General features: G+C 35.5%; 3 protein-coding genes across 3 annotated transcripts; 2 read left to right on the forward strand and 1 right to left on the reverse strand.

Annotated features, from left to right (window-relative positions):
• Positions 1–1,929: 1,929 nt before the first annotated feature.
• LOC145600383 (F-box/FBD/LRR-repeat protein At1g13570-like) lies at positions 1,930–2,843 on the reverse strand. The gene is made up of 3 exons (XM_081656279.1): positions 2,592–2,843; positions 2,369–2,506; positions 1,930–2,211 (listed from the first exon to the last, which is right to left on the reverse strand). The coding sequence occupies exons 1-3, from the start codon at positions 2,841–2,843 to the stop codon at positions 1,930–1,932; spliced, it is 672 nt and encodes a 223-aa protein (XP_081512405.1).
• A 7,037-nt stretch (positions 2,844–9,880) lies between these two features.
• Positions 9,881–10,407, forward strand: LOC145600384 (F-box/FBD/LRR-repeat protein At1g13570-like). Its single transcript, XM_081656280.1, has 2 exons — positions 9,881–10,324; positions 10,387–10,407. The coding sequence occupies exons 1-2, from the start codon at positions 9,881–9,883 to the stop codon at positions 10,405–10,407; spliced, it is 465 nt and encodes a 154-aa protein (XP_081512406.1).
• A 5,972-nt stretch (positions 10,408–16,379) lies between these two features.
• Positions 16,380–17,899, forward strand: LOC145600385 (F-box/FBD/LRR-repeat protein At1g13570-like). Its single transcript, XM_081656282.1, has 6 exons — positions 16,380–16,464; positions 16,506–16,702; positions 16,844–17,023; positions 17,113–17,271; positions 17,405–17,685; positions 17,818–17,899. Exons 1-6 carry the CDS (start codon positions 16,380–16,382, stop codon positions 17,897–17,899), a joined length of 984 nt encoding a protein of 327 aa, XP_081512408.1.
• The last annotated feature ends 2,799 nt before the right edge of the window (positions 17,900–20,698 follow it).

The following is a 20,698-nucleotide window of genomic DNA, read 5'->3' on the forward strand; positions in this document are numbered from 1 at the left end:
TCACCTCTTTTGCCAACCTCTCATCGAGAACCACACCAACTCCGTTCCTAGCTCCACCATTCCTTGTTCTGTGGCTCGTTTCTTGCCCAACATACCATACCTTATACCCCAAAACCAAGCCTCGAGCTCCTTCTCCTGTCCATCTTGTCTCTTGGAGGCACATGATGTTCACGCGTCGTCTTTTCATTACTTCTACCAATTCTGCTGATTTTCCCGTAAGAGACCCCACATTCCAAGAACCAATCCGCAAACTAAATTCTTTTCTCCCACGCTCCCTCCTGATCCCAACTCCAAGCCCTTGATTATTTGACACCACAATTGGGCAATATGGCGCGTCGCTTCTGGGCGACGACCTAGCAACCCTTACATACTTATCACTGCACCCGGGTCTGGGAAGTGCAGCGCGTCGCTCAGTAGGGAACGTCCCAATGGCACGCCCTTGCTCATTTGACACCACACTCGGGCAATGTGGCGCGTCGCTTCTGGGCGACGACCTAGCAACCCTTGCATACTTATCACTACACCCGGGTCTAGGAAGTGCAGCGCGTCGCTGAGTAGGGAACGCCCCCACGAAAATATCTGTTTGGCTCATGTCATGGGATGTGACGAAGTTTTATACTGGCTGTCACTGGCCTACCGTAACCCTCCTCCTTTATCCAGGCTTGGGACTGGCAGCGGGAAACCCACTGGCGGAGTTCGAGTATGCTGTAATGTAAGTATTTAAATTTCTACATTCATTCTCCTAGTTAAACTTGTCATAATCAAAGTCACTTGATTTCAAATAATCAAATGAGATTACTAGTTCTGCTTTTCATGTAACATTCAGGCTAAAATGCATGCGTGTGCATTGTTGTTGTTCTAAAGCCCTGAGACTTCAACTCAATAAGGTGCGTAGTATAAGAAAAGATGCATGTTACGGAGAATATGACACCAGGTTGATCTACTAATATTATGTTTAATGTTTAATATTTCAAACTATGATTTGTCATACACAGTTCAGATTTCGTCAGTTTTGAAGGAATACAAGTTCAGTTTAACACGAAGGTAGTACTGTAATTTAATATTTTGGAAAATTTGACAATTACCACCTTCTGTTATGTCCATTTTAGTAATTACCACCTTCTATTTTTTTTTTTTTGAAAACTACCCCCTTCTATTTTCAAAAAATCAAAAGTTACCACCTTCTTGCCCCTCTACTACCACGTGACGTCATTTTGGGCTCATTCTTTCCCTTTCCTCCCTATTTTCCTCACATTTCTCATTCCTAACTCGATTCTCATCCCCCCTTTCACTTCTTTTCCCACAAACAATCAAAAACACTTCAATTCACTCCTCCAAATCAAAATTGACGAACAATTATTGGTGGTTTGGGGGAAAAAAAGTGAAAGGGGAGATGAGAATCCAAATAGGAATGAGAAATGTGAGGGAAATAGGGAGGAAAGGGAAAGAATGGGCCTAAAATGACGTCACGTGGTAGTTGGGGGGCAAGAAGGTGGTAATTTTTGATGTTTTTGAAAATAGAAGGTGGTAATTTTTAAAAAAAAAGAAAAAATAGAAGGTGGTAATTGCTAAAATGGACATAACAAAATGTGGTAATTGTCAAAATTTCCTAATATTTTTTCAATTTCTTTTTATTTGCAACAATTCTTAATACTTTCCAATATATTTTTTCGATCATATTTATCTTTAACCACAATATTAAAACAATTTGATATTATGACATTGTTGATCGAAGTGAATATAACAAGATTACAATCATCGCATTGACTATTAAATCATCAAACTTGGTCAACGTAGAGTACGTAAATAATATAAAAGTTCAAATGGTAGCAAGTAAACAAACCAGAAGAATTACAATCAGAAATACGAAGTATATTTTTTCAGAGTTGTCTAATTAGGACAGTACAGAACAAAAATGTATTGAAGGCATTACTTATCCTTGATTATTATATCTGCATTTGGTGAGGCTCGACAATACCTCGTTACCTTTGTTGCAAATTTGAATTTATCTTCAGCTCCTCCTATGTACTTACTGAGCTCAATAGTCATTTCCTCTAGGACAGGAGAATGGGCTAGAATATATTTTATTAGCTGTAACTCGCCACTCGACCCTGAGATATTTAGGAGATGTGCATATCTAAGGCAGTGAAGGATGTAACAGCAATCAATCTGAAATGTGTGATCTTCTGTGACTTCTGTATTTTCTTTAGCCTAAAACAGAGGTAAACAATAAAAGTCATCAAGATTAAATAATCAAACATCACAAAATATAAGTAAATATATTTCCCTCCAAAAAAAAATACGTAGTGTATAAGTAAATATATACTCGTAACTCCTAACACTTACTTTAATGGATAGTCTCTCCAACTATGAGGAGCTTGTAAGCAAGTTCAGAACAAACGAAATGTTGTAAGGATTTAGTTGTATATATTCCAAATTCAAAAGTTCGCAACTGTCCAAATTCTTTCGGAATTGTAATAGTACACATAAATTGAGTAATGAATTCCTGCAAAGCCAACAATCAATACAAGTGAATGAATGAGCAAATGCAATATGTACTGTTGAAACATTAAATTCAGTTTACTTATCACCCTAAAGCCTATTAGAACGAGATTCTCAATGTTGGCAGAGCAATTGAATACCTCATTCCAGCCATCAGCCAACTCAATAGCCAGGCCTAGTGTGTTTATAGCCGTAGTTCCTTTCAAGAGTAAACTATCAAGGTAGCCTTTCACAAACAAGTTCTTAAGTTTTGGAGCATCAATTGTCAAACATTCACTATCAAAAATCATAAGATGGAGGCTCTCAAGTTTTGGGCATTTTGAAATAAGAGTTTCCACCATTTGTGCGTTTACACCAAAGCAGGATTCCAACATAAGATAAATAAGGCATGGAAAGCCCTTAAAAGACGGAGGCAGAGAGAGGTGTTGGCACTGGATTAGAGTCAAATGAGTCCAGCTCGAACATGTGAACAAACATTCAGGCAAATTCTTTCTCAGAGCGGGATAATACTCGAGTTAGTTCCTTGACACTGTTAGCACAAACATACCTTACCCACTTGAATATTTCTCCTGGGAACCAATAGGGAATATATAGCACAAACTTAGAAATGGGATCAACACGACTAAGTAGTATGTTGTTGACAGCATTCGAGTAAGTCAATGAATTGTCCCCAGATTCATTTCTTTCTTGGATGCTATTACAAAACTGCATATCAAGTATTAGTTGTCGAGTCGACGCCCATTTAAATCTCCAATATTTCGACAATACACTTGTCTTAGCGGCTTCTTGTAAGGATAGGCATTCTAGGATTTTGTATGTTAAATACAGTGGCAAGGTGCTGATTCGATCAACTTCCATTCCAAAGCCATAGTGTTCATAAATTACAAAATATTCCGTAAATTTTACTCGTTTATTGTGTAACCCCTCATTGCAAATTGCAGCCATTTAAAGTTCGTATTTTGCAAATTGCAGCCATTTTAAAAAAAAAACTGCAAATTGCAGCCCAAAAGTTCGTATAAATTGTAAATTACAATCCGATTCAACTTTTTCATCGGTTTACATGTCGAAAAATATTCGACAAAGGTTTTAGGGGTTGTTAGTCCTTAGGATCCGAATTGAGCTCGGAATTAGCAAAAAAATAACGTTAATGCCTCGTTTTGCGTAACAAAAATGTATCAATTTATGAAAAACTGTAAAAATGAGACAATTAGGTTTTTTTTTGCTAATTCCGAGCTCCATTCGGACCTACCCCTAAGATCTAAAATGGCCCCTAAAACCTTTACCGAATATTTTTCGACATGTAAACCGATGAAAAAGTTAAATCGGGTTGCAATTTACAATTAATACGAACTTTTGGGCTGCAATTTTAGTGCGTGGTTCCTACAGGCGCCTGTACCATGCATTGTACAGACGTTTCTTGCTGAAAGAACATATCATACAAATGTAAAGAACATACTATTATATTGTAATGAACACATACCTAAAGTAAAGGGAACATATTTTAACCAAAAAAGAGTGAAATAACATTTTTCCATGTTCTTTTATTAGTGCACTGTACTTTTATTTGTAATATTATGTTTGTTGCTTATTGCGAAATGTTCTTTGAATTTCGTCTTTAAATTATGGTGGGTATATATAAATAATGTTTATTACTCCCTCCGTTTTTAAATACTTGCTCCATTTCTCCATGCGCGGAGTTTTAGGAGAAATTGGAGAAAGTAATAAAATATGAAGGTAGTGGGGTTATTGAGAAAATAAAAAATTGTAAAAAGCAAAAGTAGTGAAAAATAGGAGGAGAGAGAGAATTATGTTGGGTTCACTAAGTGTGAGAAATGAACTAAATATTGTAAAAGCTTTCCAAAAAAGGAAATGGAGCAAGTATTTAAAAATGACTGGAAAAGGAAAGTGGAGCAAGTATTTAAAAACGAAGGGAGTACATAATATTATCATGTTTTTTATTAATATTACAGATGTTCTTAGATAAATAAAAAGTAATAGCATTTAGTTGTTCTTTACAAAACAAATATACTTCCCCCGTTAACTATTATTTGCAACATATATACTTAAATGGATGCTTATTATTATGTGCAACAAATGTTTTCTTTCCTTTTTAGGTTATCATTTTTCTCTATCTCTCTCCTCATCACATGCACCCAATCTTTTCTCTCTCCATTTTACACTCACAAACAAATTTTGCCTAGAAGTCCGCAAACACCCCCTTTGTTGCAAATAATAGTTAACGGAGGAAGTATGTTCTTTACAAAATAGTTGTACGTTCTTTACAAATTAGTTACATGTTCTTTCCGCGTTTTGTATGTACCAAGCATGGTACCACCGCCTGTAGCTTAAAATTTTCACTGCAATTTGCAATTTATTTTTAAATGGCTGCAATTTGCAAAATACGAACTTTAAATGACTGCACTTTGCAAATTTTCCTAAAAACTAATTAAACACTTATTTTTCTTTGATATAGTGCACAATGCTTACATTGCAACCTAATAAGTTTGATATGATATAATCACTTTTTATTTCTTAATTAAAATCACATTTAATTTTGATATAATCACTTCTCATTTTTTGTTATAATCATTTAGTTTGATATAATCACTTTTCACTTAGTTTGAATATGATTGTAATCCTCTTTGGTTACTCCAATTTGATGAAATTCCACTTCTAATTTGTCCACTATTGTTGATTTTGGTGAACTTACACCTTGTCTACACCATAAGTACAGAGGAGGTGAGAGAAAAAAAAATTATAAAGCAAGAGAAAATAATGTGGGAAGGAGAGAGAAAATCAAGAGGAAGAGAAAGAAAGAAGCGTGTGATAAAAAATTCCAAAAAAAAAAGATGTGATAAAATAATCGCAAAACATATAGATAGAGATCACGTGATATATACTCGGTCCACATTAATATTAATATAGATCGGGTTTATTATAGTGTACAAACACTATAATAATAATAAAATCGCCTGATTTTAGCCCAAAATCGGGCGATTTTAGCCATTTGTGGCCGGATTCGTGGCCGTTTGGGGAAGGAGGGTTTTGCATTGGTGGTTTATGGGTCAAAACGGTTGTAGGAAAGAGAGGGGGAGAGTTTAGGTGGCCAGTTGGGGGAGGGGATGCGCCACCAATGGTGGGTTCGGGGACAGCAGTGGTGGGTTCAGGGCAGTGGTGGGGCGGTGGGGGGCTGGGGTGGCTTTATTTTTTTAATTTTTCTGTTTTTTTATTATTATTTTTTTCTTTTTTGGCCAATTTTCTTTTGATGTTTAGAGAGCCACAAGGGCGTGTTGATGAGAATCAATACCAAGATCACCTGGAACCGGGAGGGGAGCTCTAACCACTTGAGCTATCTCTCACTCTCTTCTTTTTTGGCCAATAATAAAGCGACACGTGGCTTTATGGCCCGACTTTAGGGATCCGTTAAGTGGTGGTAAAATCCACTTTTCAAAAATTTGTCTAGTGTTAATTTTTTTTTCTGTTTTTTTTATTTATAAAGGTGTTAAAAACCAATTTCGGGTTTTTGCGTGGTGTTAAAATCTAAAATTTCTTTTTTTTTTTCTTATCAAAAATTTCATTTTTCCTATTTACATCTATTTATTAGTTATGGCCTTATGGGTAATGCTAAGGGCTACATATAAGCTTTTAATACATTTTTGAAAATTGTATAAAGTTAGGAATTCATGACAGAAACACGCGTAAATCAGTGTAATTAGTGTTTATATTTTTATAATCTTTTTACGATTTTCAAGTGTAACTTTAATGCTTTATAATCTTTTTATCATTTGTCATTAAATATTACCCACCTTCCATAAGAAATAAAATGGTCAAAATCTCACCATCAATTCCTACATACCAAACAACCCCTACAAGCTCAGCTTTCTCTACATTCTAGAAACTCCTTCTGTCAATGGCTTCTTGAAGTTTGATGATTTCATTTCTCTATTGATCTACTTCGCCAAATCGCCAATTGTTAGCTCCACAACAGTACGTCTGTCTGTAATATTTTTCCTCAATTTTGCTTTAATTTGAGTTATTTTCCATTTTAGGGCTTCAATTTTGAGTGACTACCATCTTGTTTTAACTTTGAATTGATAATTTTGCTTTTGTTTTCAGTTAACTTCATTTTAGGGTTCAATTTTGAGTGATTACCATTTTTGTTGTAACTTTGAATTAATTTTTTTTTGCTTTTATTTTGAATCAACTTTCATTTTAGGGCTTCAATTTTGAGTGATTACCATTTTTGTTTTAACTTTAAATTGATAATTTTGCTTTTATTTGAGTTAACTTCCATTTTTGGGCTTTAATTTTGAGTGAGTACCATTTTTGTTTAAACTCTGAATTGATAATTTTGCCGTAATAAAGTAAAATGCTTTCATACCCATTACTTGGGTTCTTTTGTTAAAGTTTTGATCTTCCTAAATATGGTAGAAATTTGGTGTTTTTTTGGTTTTTTTGTTTTTTTTTTTTTTTTGTTTTTTTTTTTTTTTTTTTTGAAAGAAAGAAATTTGGTGTTTTTAGTTTAATTTAATTTTTGGTTTAGTGTTTGAGTATGTTTGTCATATACGAATTAATTAAGATAAAAATTATGTGTTCTCCTTGAAATTTTTTATTCTTGGGGGTCTGAGTTTTTCTACTGCTGGAAATGAAGGGGTTTACTAAAATTTGTCAATTTGATGCTAACTATAGTTAATGGTGGTGTATTAAAAATGAATTTGCTAATTAAAGATTATTTTCATGCTGTAAATTGTTGAGATATTTATTTCAGTACTAGTGAGTGCCATGTTAAATGGAATTAGGGGTATCAATGAATCATATATTGTTACACCGGTTTTTTTAATATATAACATGGTTCGTTTGACACTTGTACTTGATGTGAAATGGAGTCCTGGGATACTTTTATTTACTCCATAGTCCAAAATAAGCATCAAGGTACAAATTGTAAATGACAGGCGGTCCAACGTGTGACCGATTATAAACAATCTAAAATCTTTGCCATGGCAAAGACGTCATTGGTTTATTTACATCTTCTATGAATGTGCTGATAAAAGTATATCAGCATCAGAATGAATTGCCTTAGTAATGTAGCTATAATAGTTGATCATACTACTGGCAGTAACCAATTTGAAAATCCATTTCTTTTTAATAAATTAGCCTTTTTTTTTTTTTCGGGTGTTGTGTGTGTGTGTTTATTTTTTTTTTTTTTTTGGGGGGGGGGGGGGGGGGGGGGGAGTTGTTGGTGAACACTGGGGTCTGGGGACCTGTGGTTGGGGCTGAGTGACACTGTACATTTTTATCACAGTCGAGACTGGCTAAGATATCACAGTTGAATCTGGGAAAGATCTTAAAGGCTCAATGGTAAATGGTAAGCTGATTAATTGCCAGGGAAGTAATGAATCTGTATGCAATTTTATATAGAAAATTGTTGTCATCATAAATTTTCATTACCACCTAGCAATCACAAAATAGTCACTTTTCTTGCCTTCAAGAGTCGTATTAAACCTAGAAATTATCTTTTCAGTATTAACACAATCAGGAGAGTGATATCAATTATAGGCCTCATTTGTTTGACACGGGAAATAAATTCCCGTAGGAAGTTGTATTTCATGGGAAGTTATTAGCTTCATGAAATTCCTAGGAATTTCTCAAAGTTGTTTGGTTATAACAATGAAAAGTTGAAATTCCTTGGTAATTTATTTCCTATGTTTTGTGGGAAGTTGGAATTCCTATCCTCCATTTTTTCTTTTTTGTGTCAACCAAACAAGTATCCAATTTGTCAATTCCCATGAACTTTCACTTCCCCCATTTTATTTTGTCAACCAAACAAGCTCATAGATTAGTAGAGTTCCTACTATGCCATCAGATCTAAGGACTCGTTTAGTTACTGTGGGAATTAAAACTCTGGGAAATAAATTCCCTTGCTAAATGTGTAGGAAGTGTGAAATAACACCATGGGAAATAAATTCCCATGTTCAATTCCTCTTCATTTCTCTCTCTCACTCCTGCCTCACCCTGCTCCCTGATCTGAAAATCTCATCCTCTCCTCATCCCTCACCTCCACCGCTACAGCCACCATTCACAAATTATACTTCTTTCTTTAAATCTCATCATCTCTCCTCATTCTTAAATTTCCACCCACTAATTATACTTCTTTCTTAATTAATCTCACAAAATATTACATACCCACTTAATTAAATCAAAGTTTGAAGCTTTACAACCAAAATTATAAAATTGAATTTAGATGTTAACTTCAATTGGTTGTCTCAAAGTTTCGATTTTTATCAAGGTATCTGCAGAAAGTTTTGATTTTAAAGATTTTTTGAGCAAGTTTTGATTTTTATTATTTTTTGAGGATTTTTATGATTTTTGGAGGAAGTTTTGATTTCTGATTTTCTATGATGATTTTTGGAGTAAGCTTCATGAATTTTGGAGAAAATTTTTATTTTATAATTTTTGGAGAAGTTTTGATGATGATGATGATGAGGTGATGAAGATGGAGACGTTAGTTGATTGTGGTGATTAAGGTGGATGGTGATGATGATGATGATTAAGGTAAAATGATGATGATAGAGGTGGATATTAGAAGCAAATAAGTACAGGAATTTTGATTCACCGTAGGGGGGGGGGGGGGGGGGTCGGTGAATCAATTCCTCCATGTTGTGGGAATTTCCATTTCCCGGGAAATCCCATTTCCTACATCTAAAGCCAACCAAACAACAAGTTTGCATTTCCCAGGAATTATGATTTCCACCGGAAATCACTTGCAATCAAACAAGCCCTAAAAGAGAAAGTCTGTCATTGATGTAGTAGGAAACCTTAAGATGAATTCTTGTTTCATCAAGTTGAGGAACAACTGACTGATCAAATCATCTACAATTTTACATATGAAGTTTTTGGGAAGAAAAGTGGTGAGTGAATGCTGTGAACTAGGCACTTGATGTAAAGAGATGAACAAAGATATACTCGTAACACATAAGGTCTGTATGAATTCATGAAATGTCCTTTGCCCTTCGGGTTTTTGTTTTTTTTTTTTTAAATTTCAGAAAAAAATAAGCTAAATCTGAATGAGTCTAAGATATATTATGTTAGAAATTTTTTAAGAGCATTGTTTAGGAAAGTGAAAAATTGAAGAATACTTGGCATTTCTTAAGGGGAGTAGTTTGACTAATTTCTATTTTATGTAAGGAGTCAAGGACCCTGAATTGGCTAAACATTAATAAGAGGATGCAAGCAATATTACTCTGTAGTTTGTACTTGTTACTTCATTATATGTGATCCTTACTCTGTTATTCTATAATTTTATGCTCTATAATCCTACTTCTTCTAATTCTTTTTTTACTTTGTTTACTACACCTGTGTATGTCTTAGGTTAATCAACATGTCAGCAGTTCAGTTACCAAGAAAGCGCGTCAAAACTGCTGTTGATAGAATCAGCAACTTGCCTGAAAATGTAACACAACAGATCCTAGAATGCTTATCACTGCAAGAGGCAGTAAGAATGAGCATCCTATCTAGTCATTGGAGGCAGAAATGGGCTTTAATTTCGCAGCTTATACTTGATAAGAGATTTTTTTCTAGCATTCTGAAGCGTAGAACAGAAAATGCTGACAAGACAGTGACATACTCTAAAGTTATCAATGATATTCTCTTAAGTCATGTTGGTCCAATATGTAAGTTTGTTCTTTACCTTCCTTATTGGTTTCCGGAAGAAACAGACTTGTGTCAGTGGATACGGTATGTTCGAGCTAATGGTGTCAAGGATTTCACTCTAATGGATTATCGAGGTCCAGAGAAGAACTTCCCTACTAGTTTGTTCTCTTGTGTGGGCTTGACACATTTGACACTTAAGAGATGTAAACTCCTCTCTCTTCCTCCAACTTTTAGTGGTTTTCCGAGCCTTATTAGTCTAAAGATGGAGACCTGTTATCATTTTCCGGACACTTGTATAGCGATTAATGTGTTGGAAACTCTTATTTCCAAATGCCCACAACTTGAAAGCCTCAATTTGCATATCAATAATGCACGAGCTAGTTTGACTATTCATGCTCCAAATATGAAGGAGCTGTATGTGGAAGGCTTGCTTTCTGAATTATATCTTGAAGGAGCCAAATTGTTAACCACACTGACCCTGGATATTGAATTCTGGGAACCATTCAAACACGACACATGAGTGAGATCTTCAGTTGCTCAGCAACTAATGCTGAGAAGCTTGTTTTAAGCAACAACTTTTGGAGGGTGGGTAAAATGATCTTAAAAGTATATGTAGCAACAAATTATATAATTTTCTTTTATTTGTATATCGGCTGTTCAAGAATCTTATGTTTAATTTGCAGAGTATTAAAAGGAATGAATTTCCCACAAAATTTCCAAGGGAATTGGAACGGCTGCGAACTCTCAAACTAGAAGATATACCACTTTATTATCAGTCGACAATCTCTTTTGTTCTTTGCTTATTAGTGAGCTCCCCTCACTTAGAGCAACTATACATCAAAGTAAGTTTCACAGTTTTTCTGCTTGCTTGTTTCTGAGATCCCCTATTTCCTTCAAGTGATCTTCTAATTTTATTTATTCTGCTAATACATACATCAAGTAAATTTTAAGTATACATCAAGTCGACAATCTCTTTTGTTCTTTCCTTATTTGTGAGCTCCCCTCACTTAGAGCAACTATACATCAAAGTAAGTTTCACAGTTTTTCTGCTTGCTTGTTTGTGAGATCCCCTATTTCCTTCAAGTGATCTTCTAATTTTATTTATTCTGCTAATACATACATCAAGTAAATTTTAAAAATATTTATTCATTCTGTTGTGTTTATTCCTTCTAAGTAATTAAAATGTTCCTAAAGTCATGGTTAGTACTTAGCTTGTTTAGGCATTTATTTATGCCAAGTACTTTGCGCCTAACTAAGAGTTAGGAGTCAATATGTTGGTTTTTCTTAGGTAGTTATGCTAAGTTATAATGCTGTTAGTAGACAAATTATTTAGGCATTTATTTTCATCATGTGATCATGATATTATCTTCCTATTTGATAGTTTTAGTTGGTTACTTTTCTATAAATTATGTAATGTATTGCATGTTGAGTAGATGAGTTCAATAAGAGTATTATTATTGTTTCATTCTTTCTATAGTTCTTGTAAGTTTATTAGTTCAACACATTCTTCAATGACATGTAATCTTGTATCTCTGCTAAATCTAGGCATCAAAACAGGGGAAAGTCTCTGGTCAGCCTTCAATTCAGATTGAAGATTCTTGCATCCTTCCTTGCCTTAAAAACGTACAACTTTTTGGTATCTGTGGGCTGAGAGGTGAGCTACAGCTTATAAAGTATCTACTAGCATTTTCTCCTTTGCTGGAGGAAATGACAATTGAACTCACTAAGAAATTGGGAGGAGCTGTTGAAGAGTTTAAGATGGCCACGGAGACAACGAGATATCATCGAGCCTCAGCAGATGTTGAGGTTATTATCAAAACAGAGAAAGTTCATTTATAGACTTTGTCGTAACCATCACTGACATTTTGTATTGAAGGAGAACAAGCCCTAAAATGGTATGTTGATGCGCATTAGTTTGTTCCAAGTTTGCCTTCGATCTTTTGATACACTTTAGTAACATCTGGATATGACCTGAAAATATACTGCTACTATTAGGATAATATGGCTAGCTGATAATATTTTGGTAATCTTTTGTGATCTAAGTAGCTGCTTTCCTCTCTACTGAACAAATGTTGCTTATCATTTGTATCTTAAATTCAGTGGTGTAGAGATTTATGCTGTATTAGGTGTGTTTTATGATCCGTGGCTTGTATTTGATGCACTTCGCCGTTTTTACTTAAACATTTGAAGACATTCAGAGTAGTCTTTTATGTAGTCAGGGACTGCTTATCTCTGTTTGACAGTATGGCAACACGTGAAACACTTAAGGCTCTCTATATGATAGAACAAGCTAGCAACAAATTCTAGCACCGTGGATTGCCTCTTTTGCTCATCTCTTGTGCGCACAAACTTTTTTTTTTTGAAACCTTGTGCCCACAAACTTAGTTCATAAGCCATTGTGAATCTGTGATTGAGATCTTGCGTTATAAGACATTGCTTTCACTTCACATGAATGTTAAAATGAATTAATTTTCAATTAATAGCATATTTGCTAAAATGAATTAATTTTCAGTTTTCTATGGTTTGAGTTCCTTGACATGTAAGCACAAACATCTCTTGTGCTCACCAGCATGAATTGTTAAAATGAATTATTGGTTCAATACATGAAAATAGTATAGTGCATCCAGAAAGAACATTAAACATATTTTAAAAAAACATAGGCGAAAAAAGAACATACCTGTATTTAATTTGACAAAAAAACATGTGTTTGAATGTGTGATTGAATCATTGAATGTGTTCTCAAAAGAACGTAAATCTTTACAAAAAGAACATTACATGGTTAATTGGGTGATTGAATGTGTTTTCAAAAGAACGTATGTTTTGACAAATGAACATGTTTGTGTGTTGACAAAGAACATGACATTATAAAGAACATAAGCTCCTAGAGGTGATCATTGGGCGGGTCGTTAGCTCACTTCTTGGGGCGGGTTGGGTTGGGCCAGGATTCAAGTCAGATTTTTTTTCCCAAACCAACCTTAAATAGCCGGGTCGCATGGGCTTTTCGGGCCGGGTAAAAAAATCAACTAAAAATGCATAAAAACACATTCCTAAACCCGTCTAAAAAAAAAACTTCCGGCCGAGTGTTAGAATCCAACTCTTTTTTATGTATTAGATGCCTTTTAGATGCTTTCCTAGTGTTTAGTTTATGTCTTCTAGGTCCTAGGTCCCATTATTGTGTTACTGTCACTTTAGTGTTCACTAGGGATTCTATGCTTGTACTACTTTAAGCTCTTTAGAAGGCGAATGATTAATGAAATGTTAAAGCCTTCTACCAAGTTTTGCCTTGCTTTTATGCTTGTTTGTTGTTAGACCTTTATAGATATTGTGTCTTACTTGCATATTAGCTCCCCTCCAACCCAACTTGATGCGCTAAGGACTCGTGGATCGAACTTGCTTGTGCCCTCTTTGAAGCATCGGCCGTCACAAGCCCCGACCACCCGCACTCCGTCGCCCAGATAGACGCGAGTGCTCCTGAGATTATATTGCCCGCTTGTGTTGCTTTGTGCTCACAAGTAGAGCTGTCAAAAGCTGACCCGACCCGAAATACCGACCCGAACTCGATTATTAACCGACTGTCTAAACCCGAAAAAATGGTGACCCAAACCCGACCTGACCCGACTTTAAATCAACCCTATACCCGAGTTGACCCGAGTATTTGAGACCCGAACCCAAACATGAACCGACCAGGAGATGACCCGACCCGAATATAACCCAAACCCGAAATTATTGACCTGAACCGAAATTGACCCAAACCCGTTTTAACCCGTCAAAACCCGAATTTAACCCGACCTGAATTCAATCTGACCCGAAATTAACCCGACCTGTTACTAACCCTACTCGAAATTCAACCCGATCTGTTACAAACCCGACCCAAAATCAATCCGAATTGTTAATGACCCGACCCAAATTCAACCCGACTTGTTATTGACCCAACCCGAATTGTACTGGATATAATATGAACTTATAATGTATATATATCTTACCTAAACTTATTAGCTCGAATTTAAACTTCTGAAATTATTTCTCTTACAATAAATGAAGAAATTGATAACGATTAAACGTGAACGTCATTACACAAACTGTTAACAAGCCGACCCAAAAAATGTACTGAACTCGATATGACCCGACCTGATATCAACCATAAACCCAGATTAACCCAATATTTTGATACCAGAATCCGAACATGAGCTGACTTGGAAATGACCCAACTTGATTATTATATCCCGCAAATTATTCCGAGAATAACAAGACTTGGAATGGACCGACCTGATTATAACCCGAAAATTATTGATTTGAACCGAACCCAAGAACGACCCGACTTGGAATTGACCTGACCTAATTATGACCCGCAAATTATTGACTTGAACCGATCTCGACTCAAACCCGAGAATGACCCGATCTAATTCTAACCCGCAAATTATTGATTTGAACCGAACCCGACTGAAACCCGAGATTGACCCTAACCAGTTTTAACCCGTAAAAACCCGAATTAAACCCGACCTATTATTCACCCGACCCGAATGTAACCCGACTTGTTATTAACCCGACCTAAACCCGACCCAAACCCGATAAGATGTAAGACCGACCTGACCCAACCTGAACCCGACCTGCATAGGTTACGACATTAACCCGAATTGACCCGATCCGAGTTGACCCGACCCATTCTTACGGAACCCAAACCCGACTTGTTTACCCGAATTGACAGCTCTACTCACAAGTCCTTCCGCACGAGGCTAGCGTTCTTGCCCCAAAAGGCTAGAGCGCGCCGCATGTTTCGGGCCCAAACTCCCGGATCGTGACACCGGGCCTGATCTAAATTTTGGGCGGAAAAAATCTGCCCAAAACCCATCTAAATTTGGGCAATTACAAAAATGGAAACAAAAACGATGTTAAACAAGCCGATCAATCGATCATCAATATTCTATACATATCTACAAACTCAACAATCAACCATTCAACCCTATTCTCTTTTCTTTCTCCAATTCTTCACGGACATGGTACTCTTTGTCACCAATTCTTTCTCAATTAGCCAAGTTATCTAATCTTTCAGCTGATTTAAACAACTTTCTCCACAAAAATTCCGACTCCTTATTGCAACACTCTCTTTTGATTGCTTTCGCCCATTGTTAGCATCTCTCTCGGTAATATTTTTCCTCTAAATTGCTTTAATTTTTACTTAATTTCCATTGCTAGTGTTTAAATTTTGAGTGATTAACCTTTTGTTTTAACTTTAATAATGCATGTTAACCAAGAATTGTTCCGTTATAAAATTTCTTTTGTTAAATTTTGATCTTGCTAATTATGACTGAAATTTGGTGCTTTTTTTATTTTTATTATTTTTTTTCAAATTTTCTGAGTGAGGAATTGAAGGGTTTTGTAACACATAAGGTCTGTATGAGAATTGAGAAGTCGAGTTATTGTTTTTCTTTTCAATTTCAGAAAAATAAGCTAAATCTGGTTAAATTATGTTGGTAGAATTTTTCAAAGAGCAGAATTGTATAGGAAAATGAAAAGTAGAATACTTGGCTATTCTTGAGGAAAGTAGTTTGACTAATTTCCATTTTATGTCATCAAGCTATGAATTGGCTAAACATTAGTACCAAAAATAGAAAGGAGTAAGATTTTTTTAGTAAATCAACTCTCTTTTTTTGTTTTATATTTAATGCTTTCTAATCATCCTTACCTAATCTCACTCATAATCCCTATGCCAAATTATAATGAATATGATTGGTTAAAAATTTTCAATTAAGAGCATATATGTGATTGGTCCTTTTTTTTTGCAAAGGATTGATGACATGTCATGAGTAGTAATTAATCTATCTTTGTACTTCCCATAGCATTATCTAATCATTGTTATTTGTCTTACTCATTCCTCCTTAATTCCCGTGTAAATTTCCAAAGAGGAATGTAATTTAGGGACGGAGGGAGTAATTTTTATGCTTTTAAACCCCACTTACTTCCTCCGAACTTCTGTACTTGCTTTCTACATTGTCTTTGTCTTAGATTTATCAACAACATGTCGACAGCTCGATTCGAGAAAAAGTGCATAAAAAATAATACTACTGATAGAATCAGCAACTTGCCTCAAGATTTAACCCAACTGATCCTAGAATGCTTAACTCTGCAAGAGGCTGTGAGAATGAGCATCTTATCGAGTTATTGGAGGCAAAAATGGGCTTCGATTTCAAAGCTTATACTTGATGACGGATTTTTTTCTAGCTTCAAGTATGGAGCTAGTCATGCTAACGTATCATTGGCATACTCAAAAACTGTCAATGATATTATTTTCAATCATGTTGGCCCGATATTCAAGTTTGTTCTTTACCTTCCAGATTTGTTATTGAAAGAAATAGATTTGTGTCAATGGATACATCATGTTCAAGCTAATGGGGTCAAGGATTTCACTCTAGTGGATCATTATGGGTCAAACAAAAACTTGCCTTCTAGTTTGTTCTCTTGTGTGGGTTTGACACAATTGACACTTAAGAGATGCAGTCTCCTCTCTATTCCTCAAACTTTTAGTGGTTTTCCGTGCCTTATTAGTCTAAAGGTACTTATATCATATGATCAATGTATAGAGGCCAATGTGTTGGAAACTCTTATTTCCAAATGCCCACAACTTCAAAGCCTCTTTTTATTTATCTATAAACCACAAGTTAATTTGACTATTTGTGCTCCTTCAACTTTAAAGGACCTGTATGTGGAAGGCATGATTTCCGAATTATGTCTAAAAGGAGACACAGTGATAACCAAACTATCCCTGGATGTTGAGTTTGGTAAACCATCGCTACAAAGCAGTAGACACATGAATAAGATCTTCGGTTGCTTGACTAATGTTGAGAAGCTTGTTCTAAGGGAGCTCTTTTGGTTGGTGGGTAACATGACCTTTATAAGTTGTATGTCTTAACTAATTATTTACTTTTCTTTAGTTTCTTTAGTAGTCTTCTGTTTAATTTGCAGAGACTTAGAAGCTACGAGTCTCCCAAAATATTTCCAAGCAAATTGGAACAGCTACGAACTCTCAAACTAGAAGAGATAACTCTTCATCATCAGTGGACCATCTCTCTTGCTCTTTCCTTGTTTGTAAGCTGCCCTCATTTACAGGAACTATACATCGAAGTAAGTTTTCACAGTTTTTCTGTTTTCCTGTCTATTGAACTCCCCTGCCTATTGGATTTAAGTAACCACAGTTTATGCATCAAATTTCGCACATCTTTAGTGACACCTATAATATTTATCTTTATGAATTTAGGCTTCAAAACTGAATAAAGTCTCTGATCAGCTGCCTTCAGATGAGATCGAAGGTTCTTGCATCCTTCCTTCCCTCAAAAATGTGAAACTCTTTGGTATCTCTGGGCTGACTGGTGAGTTACAGCTTATAAAGTTTCTACTGGCATACTCTCCTTTGCTGGAGGAAATGACAATTGAACTCAGTACAACGATGGGAGGAGCTCCAGAAAAATTCGATTTTTCCAAGGAGATCATGCAATATCATAGAGCCTCAACAAATGTAGAAGTTATTATCAACTCACAGTAAGTTTATGTATAGACTATCTAATCCTAAAATGGTATGGTTTGTATAGTGATGCCGTGATGCACTTTTAGTTTGTTCCAAGTCTGCCTTCGATCTTTTGATACACTTTAGTAACATTCTGATATGTTCAGGGGCTGGAAATATGCTGCTACTGTTAGGATAATATGGGTAGCTGATGATATTTTGTTAATCTTTTGTGAACTAATCAAGTAGCTGTTTTCTTCCCTGCTGAACAAATCTTGCTAATCTTTTGTACCTCGGATTTAGCTGTGTAGAGGTCTATGCTCTATTAGGTTGCTGGTTCATTACATACCCTCAAAGTAAAGGGATAACTGCATTGATGCATTTCACCGTTTTAACTTGAACATTTGAATACAATTCCAGAGTAGTCTCCTGTGTATTCAGAGACTACATATCTCAATTTGACAGTATTCCAAGACATGTGAAACATTAAAGTCTCTCAATATGATATAACAAACTAGCAAACTATTCTAGCACCATGGACTCATGGAGGCATGGATTGCCTCTTCTGGTCATCTGATGTGCCCACAAACTTTGTTCTTAAGCCATTCTGATTGACAATCTTCCATTATTAGACATTGCTTTCACTTCGCATGTAAGCAAGCTTACATCATTTATCTCTATTTGTTAAAATGAAATGATTTTCAATATCAATAATTAAATTTCGAAATTTTATTAAAACAAAACTAAAGATTTGCCCACAGCTAGAGAACCTTATGGTCAAATAAAGTTGTACATTGAATTCCGTACAAAACACGAATGGATTATTAAAAAAAAAAAAAAACGGAAGAAGTAAATAGAACTATTGTACTCGGTTTGTAAGTGCTTAAAATAATTAAAAACTAATTCTGCCTTGCTTAAATAAAAACATTTTGTCCTGTATAGGATTTGGTCATCTCTACAAAATAAATTGCTAAGTTTTGTACTCAATATTTTCTCCGTTCTCTTAATATTACAGTGCATCATGGGTGGGGCTGTGGGGGGATACGTATTTTAAGAAAATGAGATATATAGATAGGAATAAAGATATAGACCCATGTAATGAGAAGCAAGAAGGAAAGATAACATGGGCAAATAGTACCTTGTAATGCAATTATGCAACATTTGTAGTATCAATTACATTCCATTTAAAAGAACAAAATCACTCTTTTTTATTTTATTTTTTTGTATAAGTACTTTTAGCCTTCCATTTTCAAGTCATGTATCAAAAGAATTAAAGTAAACTAGGGATGTCAGTGGGGTGGGTCAAGTAGGAGACCCGCCCCATCCCCGCCCCACTGGGGCGGGGATGGGTCTCGGTTTGGTGGGTGGTGGGGCGGGGATGAGGATAAAAACCATACCCGCCATGGGTGATGGGGCGGGGGTGGATTTTAAGTTATACCCGCCCCATCCCCGCCCCGCCCTACCCGCCCCACTTCGTACCTGCCCCATCCCCACCTCATACCCACATCTAGATATCTTTTAAAGTAAAATTACATACTTTTGTAGTATTTATAAAATAATTACGTAAAATACAATATTAATTATAATACTTTGTACGACACTTATGTTATAACACAAAAATGTGCGTAGAACGTTTATTTTATAATTTGTATTAATTGTGTAGGATTGTGTATTTGAGATACGGAGATTAGGTGGATCTTGGGTGGGGATTAGGCGGGTCTTTGGTGGGGATTAGGTGGGGATGGATATCCAAGTGGGGGTGGGGCGGGGATGGTTTTGGAGTTGTACCCGGTGGGGAGGGGATGGGGATGAAAATTGGACCCGCCGCGGGGATGGGGATGAAAATATTAGGTGGGGATGGGGATGGGAAGGCCAACATCCGCCCCGCCCCGCCCCATTGACATCCCTAAAGTAAACTGAGTGGATTATGTTAAAGACGATGATTAGTAGTGTCCATTGAAAATACATTAATGCATCACTTCAATTTCAAAAAAAAAAAAGGGTTTTTCTAAGCTATACCCTTTAAGTATTCGAGTTTCTAAGGTGTACCCATGTTTTTTCAGGTTTCTAAGTCGTGCCTTTCAACTCCTTATCAATACTAAAATGTACCCTTATTAGTTGTTTAAAAGTTATTTGAGAGTGTGATTTCGTGGTTTCAGTTTTCATTATTAGGGTTGCAGTGGCTAAGATTTCTTTCTCTTACCATTTTCTTACCTTTTATCATCTTTCTATTAAATTTATAATTAACTTTAGGTGACGTGGAAGTCCTAAGGAGGGTAGCATTCATTAATGGTAGTGACTAGTGAGTTGAGGGGCACGCTTAGAAACTTGAAAAAGTATGGGTACACCTTAGAAACTCGAATACCTTAGAGGTATAGCTTAGAAAAACCAAAAAAAAAATAGCCAAATCTACAGCTAGCCATTAAGAAGCACAATTGTCTCAACATTAAGAAGCACAATTGTCTCAACACGTACTATTTATAAGTGTAACAAATACAATACAAGGTAAAGATGTAAATAAATATTTTAAAAGGCATAAATATCTCAACACTATTTATAAGTGTTTAGTCATACTCCCTTCGTGTTTTTTTAAGTGACACAGTTTGACTAACATAGAGTTTCAGGAGATTTTATTGACTTTAATAAAATAATATGTTAGTGGGGTAGGTTGGAGGAGTGAGAAAGGATAAAGTAAAAGAATATGAGAGGAAGTGGGGACCATGAAAGGAGTGAGAAATGATAAAGTAATAGATAGTGGGGTGAATATATATTATTAAAATGTAAGGAATTTCTAAAAGAGAAAGTGTGTCACTTAAAAAAATACGGCCGGAAATGGAAAGTGTGTCACTTTAAAAAGACACGGAGGGAATTTTTTTTTTTTTAATTTTTTTTTTATACAAAAGTCATACTTTTTAAAAGATAAGGATATGGATAAAACAATTTATACTATGGAAAATTTGCCAATTAAAAGATAGTAACCATTGTACGGGTTACAACCATCAAAGTTTATTTTTTTCAATTTACAAAAGAAAGAAAAAAAAGTCACCT

The sequence above is a fragment of the Chenopodium album genome, chromosome 21 (genome assembly GCF_948465745.1).
Source record: "Chenopodium album chromosome 21, dcCheAlbu1.1, whole genome shotgun sequence".
In the NCBI taxonomy this organism is placed as follows: Eukaryota; Viridiplantae; Streptophyta; class Magnoliopsida; order Caryophyllales; family Amaranthaceae; genus Chenopodium; species Chenopodium album.